We start from the raw sequence: 6,791 nt of genomic DNA, 5'->3' as shown, positions 1-6,791 counted from the left end.
TTTCTAAAAAAAATGCCATAAAAAGCTAAAAAGCGCTTTTCATTTCAAATATTTAATTTACAGCGTTTAAAAAAAAAACACATTTTACAGCGCTTTTTTTAAAAAGCGCTGTAAAATGTACAACAAAAGCGCTCTAAAATGCAGACCCATAATTTCATATAATGGGTGTGCATTTTACAGCGCTTTCTCAAAAACGCGCTGTAAAATGCATACCCATAATTTCATATAATGGGGTTGCAGTTTACAGCGCTTTTGTTAAAAAGCGCTGTAAACTGCAGACCCATAACTCATATAATGGGGTGCATGTTACAACGCTTTGTTTAAAAAGCGCTGTAAAATGTGCATAACAAGCGCGCGTTATATTTATATGTTTTATAGCGCTTTTTTAAAAGCGCTGTTGTATCATTTACAGCGCTCGATTCCACAGCGCTTTTTTTTTAAAAAAGCGCCGTAAATGGATTAAAAAAAGCGCTGTAAAATGTGCATAACAAGCGCGCGTTATATTTATATGTTTTATAGCGCTTTTTTAAAAGCGCTGTTGTATCATTTACAGCGCTCGATTCCACAGCGCTTTTTTTTTAAAAAAGCGCCGTAAATGGATTAAAAAAAGCGCTGTAAAATGCAGTTTTTCGCGTAGTGATTTATACTTAGAGTTGCTTTTATTAGTTTAACTATCATTTTAAGTAAAAAAGTATTTACAACAATATAATCAATTAAATTTGTGAAAAAATTAGAAGATTATGAAAGTTTGATAATTTCAAATAAATTGACAAAAATAGACATTTGAAATACTTTAGAGGTTAAAATCGTTCAAAATATTATTAAGGAACCAAAACTACACATAATCAAATCTACATAGGTTAAATTGTAGTTAAATCATTACATTTTCCAATCTCTCCCCCGTGTAATTACATTAGCGCCGAGGTCACTAAACTCGTTAGTTAGACCACGCAATTCTTCATTAATTAAAGGAACTTCTTTTATCCCTGTGTATAGTTTTCTTAAAAACCACGTTATCTCTTGTAGTATACTTAATAATGGTTTTTGCTTGGAAGTGTGTTTTCATATATGGTATAAAAAGTTCATTGTTTTGTTTTAAGTCTTAATTTAACTGACAAATGTTGATATTGATATTGCTAGATTGAACGTTTTGTCTCAGACGTGAGTTAATGGAAGAATTTACCATCTGTTTTGAGACAAAAAAAAAAGACTTAATTGCAGTTTTAATCATTCTATTTTAGCTGAATCACAAAAATAAAATAGTCCCATCATTTTATTTCTCTCAAGTTTTGGTCTCCAAACAAAATTTTGATCCAAAACTTGATGAATTGTACAATTGTTGACAAAGCAATGTTTTGACATGTCATTTTTTGTGTGCTTGTTTAAGCCACATCATATCTCAAGATTTCGTGGAGAAACAATTGTACCTGAGATATATGATTATAAATGGTGTGGTGTAGCTTAAAAAAATGAAACTTCATCAAATTTTGAATTAAAATTATGTTTGAGAACCAAAATTGAAGAGAAATATATTGAGGGAACTATTTTTGTGATTCAACTAAACCTAATCCATTGCTTTGCAAATATGTTGATCCCATTTTCTCCTAAAAAATAATGTATGATTTTTTACCCTTATTTACAGCTATTGAGTTTAGTGAGCGACTAAGCTACTATGGAATAGCAACTAGCTTGGTCATATACCTCACAAAGGTTATGCATGAAGATCTTAAGACAGCAGTTAATTAAAAATGTGAACTATTGGTCTGGAGTCACCACTTTGAAGCCACTCTTTGGAGGATTCATAGCTGATTCATACTTGGGTCGCTACAACACTGTCATTGCATCATGCATTATTTATCTAGATCACACTATTCAACTATAATTATTTGAGTTTATATATAATTGTGTACTAAAGATGTAAAAACAGTTCTGAAAAGTGGATGTTCTTAGTTTAAAAATTGGATACATCCAATTTTTTAAACAATTTCTTGCTTATTTTTCATTAAAATAAGTAATTTTTTTACACAAACAAATCATAATTTTTTACTATAATATGATGTCATGATATTATTTCATTATATAATCAGACAAATAACTAGTGGTATGATACAAGGTGAACTAGTGGTATGATACAAAGTGCGTTTGTTTAAAATTTTTTAAAAATTATTTTTGTATTATAATGTTCTTAAAATAGAATTTTAAATATAAAGCCTCAAATAAAAAATTGTTTAAATATTTTATCTTAATATATGATTTAAGTCTTAATTTTATCTATTTTTTAAAACTTTTTTCAATAATGAAATTTCAAAAAATATAAAAATGAAAAGCTATTTTGAGAAACTCTTCGTAAAAATCATTTTTGAAAGACAACTTTTTTTAAAAAAATTGATTTTTATCATAAATTTAAAAAAGTGATTTTTATCATATTAAAAACTTTCATAATAAATATCTAAGTTATTTAATGTAAAAATCATTTTTTTTAATTGGTAACAAATAAATCTAAATTTTTCTTACTGTTTTAAATAAAGTTTTAGAGAAATCAATTTTAAAAATAATAAATAAAAATCACGTTTTTAAAATATTAAACAAACGAGCGTATAATTAAATCATAATCAGATGTATGTGGAAAATTGCAAAGTAGTTGAATTCTTATTGATTTGAAATTTGTTATATACTTTATTAACAATGATAAAACTTTTTCTTATGGGGAGAAAATGTAAAACAGGGTTTGGTCCTACTTTCTCTATCATGGTTCTTACCATGCTTAAAACCTTGTGATCATACAAATATGTGCATTGAACCAAGAAGGATTCATGAGGTGTTCTTCTTCCTAGCCATATTTCTCTTTGCTTATATTTGTGAGAGGAAGTAAGTTTTATAGATATAGGATACCAAATGGGTCCCCCTTGACTCCAATGTTGCAAGTTATTGTTGCTGCAATTTCTAAAAGAAAGCTTCCTTATCCTTCTAATTCATCTCAACTGTATGAAGTTTCTATGTCTGAGGGCCACAATGAAAGACTCTTGGCTCACACCAACAAACTCAAGTATGTTTTGCATGAATATAAGGGATTTAAATTACCATTATTGAAATTGTAATAAATAAGTATAAAGTAAAACATGGGTCCTTATGCAGTCAAAATCAATTATATATTAGTTGATGGTATATTGTTTCAGATTTTTTGACAAGGCAGCAATTGTTGAAAATGAAGGAAACTTAGCAAAGGAACAAAGTCCTAGGAGACTTGCCAGTGACTAGAGTTGAAGAAATGAAGCTTAAGATTAACATGATTCCCGTTTGGGTATTTACTCTACCATTTGGAGTTTGTGCTGCACAATATCTAATTATTGGTTATTTAAGATTAACATGATTCCCATTTGGGTATTTACTCTACCATTTGGGTATTTACTCTACCATTTTGAGATGAATCCTTCAAAAGGGTCACTTTCAATGAGTGTTTTTTGGTTGGCTCCACAATATCTAATTATTGGTTTTGGTGAAGGATTTACTCTTGTTGGTTTGCAAGAATATTTCTATGATCAAGTTCCTGATTCAATGAGAAGCTTGGGAATAGGACTTTACCTTAGTGTGATTGGAGCTTCAAATTTTCTAAGTAGTTTGTTGATAACAATTGTTGATCACGTGACAAGTAAAAGTGGAAAAAGTTGGTTTGGTAAGGATTTGAATAGTAGTAGTTTGGATAGATTCTCTTTGTTGTTGGCAGCTATATCCACATTGAACATGTTCATGTTTGTGTACTTTGCTCATAGATATTCTTATAAAAATGTGCAAAAGATTATAGTGGTTGATCCATATGATGGAAAAAGTGATGATGGTGGAGTATTGAGAATGGTTTGAATTATTCTTAATTTAGATCTAGGTTGCTTAAATGTTAAAATTTCATCCAATGATGGATGAAATTATATGTTTGCATGCACTAGCAAAGTCATATAATTTGTAAATGTGGTTATTAATCACGTGTTAGTAAATAATTTTCTTTGAATTTTGAAGAATAATTATAGAATACCATCGACTGTTTATCAATTCAAGAGTTTTCATTAGTTTTATCTTATTCGTGAACAAGTAGCAATTTCCAGCATGTAAATTTTCCAATAATATTTTACTTTCAGTTCGATCACTGTTGTTTTTGAAAATCGAAAACCTTTGAAAACAATTTATGCCACCGAAAATATTATTGGGTTGAGTCGCGGACTAGGTCGCTCTCTTTAAGACGTTTCGAGGCACTGCCCAAAATTGTGCAAGGCAGACTATCAACCACGAAGTCCCCATGATAAAACAGCCCAGATTCTCTGTATCGGAGTTCTACTGCACTGTAGAAAACCGTTCTAGAATTACACCCTCTGTATGTCAGTCGAATGACTGACACTCTAATATAGCACGAAGGCTACTCAAGAAAATAAGAAGAAGAAGAAGAAGAAGAAGAAGAAGAAGAAGAAGAAGAAGAAGAAGAAGAAGAAGAAGAAGAAGAAGAAGAAGAAGAAGAAGAAGAAGAAGAAGAAGAAGAAGAAGAAGAAGAAGAAGAAGAAGAAGAAGAAGAAGAAGAAGAAGAAGAAGAAGAAGAAGAAGAAGAAGAAGAAGAAGAAGAAGAAGAAGAAGAAGAAGAAGAAGAAGAAGAAGAAGAAGAAGAAGAAGAAGAAGAAGAAGAAGAAGAAGAAGAAGAAGAAGAAGAAGAAGAAGAAGAAGAAGAAGAAGAAGAAGAAGAAGAAGAAGAAGAAGAAGAAGAAGAAGAAGAAGAAGAAGAAGAAGAAGAAGAAGAAGAAGAAGAAGAAGAAGAAGAAGAAAATTAGGGGGAGAAGTGAGAAAAGCCTCAGATACGGAGAACTTTTGGTGTGTTTTTCTAAATGAGGTGAGCTCTCTATTTATAGAGGAGTTTAGCAACTGGATCTGAGAAAAAAGGGGGATCCAGGAAGCACGAAGTCCATCAGCTGGTTACCAGAAACGTGCCTCAGAGATAGGAAACGTGACTTGACTAGGCTTCTTGACCGGGCAACAGTCAAAACGTGGGAAAGACTCAGCTTAGGGTTTTGACTAAGCAAATGACAGAAGATTAGTCTGTTTAGGGTTTGACTGGAACAGAACATTGATTTTGACTTTGTGGATGGCAGTTTCGTAACTTGTGACATAACGCAAGCATATAAACCCTAAACCTTAAACCCAACCCAACCCAACCCAACCCGGGTCGGGCCGGGCCGAGCGGTGGCGGCGCGCGTGCGCGTGTTGTGGTCCGTTTGCTTGCGTTCTCCCTCATTCACAAAATTGCGGTGCCCCTTGGGGCCCAACCCAATTGTGAAACTAATTCCTTATAAAGGTTATAAATGAGTGTGTTCCCTCATATGTGGGACTTCTCATTTTTCAATTCACAACATTAAAAGCCATCATCAATGCCATTTATCTTCCATCATTTCCAACAATCACATACTAACATCGGTCTTCCTTTATTTCAGTAAGATCACTTTCAGAGTATGTTGAATTGGAGATGTCAAAGTACTATACGATATAATATTTGAACATAAATACGTTAGAATAAAAAATGTATATAGTTTATATATGAAAATCAAAATATAATGAAAACAACGTACCGTTTCTAGAATTATATTTTGATTCATATCAACAATTTCCTTCATGAATCGCAATATATAGTATCCGCAGTCTATATTGTTAGTTTGAAGAGGACATTATAAAATAAAACATGTACGTCAATAAATATTTATGCATTGATTGTAAATGAAATTTTAAAGGCATATAATTAAGTTCTATAACAAATTTTTTAAACCTTTATTAAAATCCATGTGATGTTGTTTGACTTATGCTTCGAAGCTATAGCATCCATTTGAGCGCGAAAAACTTGTAAAGCACTATAAAATAAAATGTGATTATTATTCAATTACCAAACACATTATTTATATATGTAAGAAATAAATAAATATTACTTATGTATCAAATATATTCTTTATATCCGAGTGATTGTTATAATGACCGTGCAGTGGATCTAAATAGTATATAATTTCATAGGTGGCATTGAAGGCAAACAACACCTAATGTTGCCTACAACAACAAAAATTTGGTTGGTAAATTTGTTTACAAAACTAATAAATTATCATAAATTAAAAAAGATATAGATAAAGAATATCTAATTACCCTGAATTCTATGGCGCAAGAAACAACTTATCATTCTATTTATTTTCCAAAAGTATATCAACAACATATTTTTTTACGTTAAATGGATCAAAGTTTTAACATGGATAGCTTATGGGGAGATAAGAATGAAAATCTATTTGTCAATTTGCGCATGCACACCAACTTTTCATACAAATACCTTCAATGAAAATATAAAATTAGATTAATTACCAATAAATGTGGTAGTGATGCAATTAAAAGTAATTTTTATCATAAATAAAATATTTTAAATTACCTAATGTATATGCTGATGACAGTAGCACTCCTCTCATTATGATTGAGAAGTTCATATATGTGCTATTTATCAAGTAATTATTCATACTCATCTTCGAAAATACATTTCTCCATGTGTATGATACGTGCATCATTGCTCTCCATATTCATTTTTATTTGTATGTCAAGACACGACCCAAATTGAGAAAGACATGGATGACTTATTTTAGGAGCAGCAATTGATTTTCCATGATCCAGTTTTTGAATTTTGGCAGATTTATTTTTACCACGAACCTGCATTTGCAGTGCGGCGGATTTCTGGCAGATTTAGGAGAAACATATTTAGGATTAGGAGAAACAAATTGATTTTTGGCAGATTT

The 6,791-nt window shown here is 31.0% G+C and overlaps 1 protein-coding gene across 1 annotated transcript; it reads left to right on the top strand.

Annotated features, from left to right (window-relative positions):
- Positions 1-3,366: 3,366 nt before the first annotated feature.
- LOC101501529 (protein NRT1/ PTR FAMILY 5.7-like) lies at positions 3,367-3,858 on the top strand. Its single transcript, XM_073369504.1, has one exon. The coding sequence runs from the start codon at positions 3,367-3,369 to the stop codon at positions 3,856-3,858; it is 492 nt and encodes a 163-aa protein (XP_073225605.1).
- The last annotated feature ends 2,933 nt before the right edge of the window (positions 3,859-6,791 follow it).

Source organism: Cicer arietinum, chromosome 6, assembly GCF_000331145.2.
Source record: "Cicer arietinum cultivar CDC Frontier isolate Library 1 chromosome 6, Cicar.CDCFrontier_v2.0, whole genome shotgun sequence".
Lineage (NCBI taxonomy): Eukaryota > Viridiplantae > Streptophyta > Magnoliopsida > Fabales > Fabaceae > Cicer > Cicer arietinum.
Note: the sequence above shows the minus strand (reverse complement) of the source record. Positions and strands in the feature narration are given on the sequence as shown.

Bases quoted from the DNA above. Each gene is read 5' to 3' on its own strand.
- LOC101501529 (XM_073369504.1), top strand. From the start codon at position 3,367: ATGATTCCCATTTGGGTATTTACTCTACCATTTGGGTATTTACTCTAC.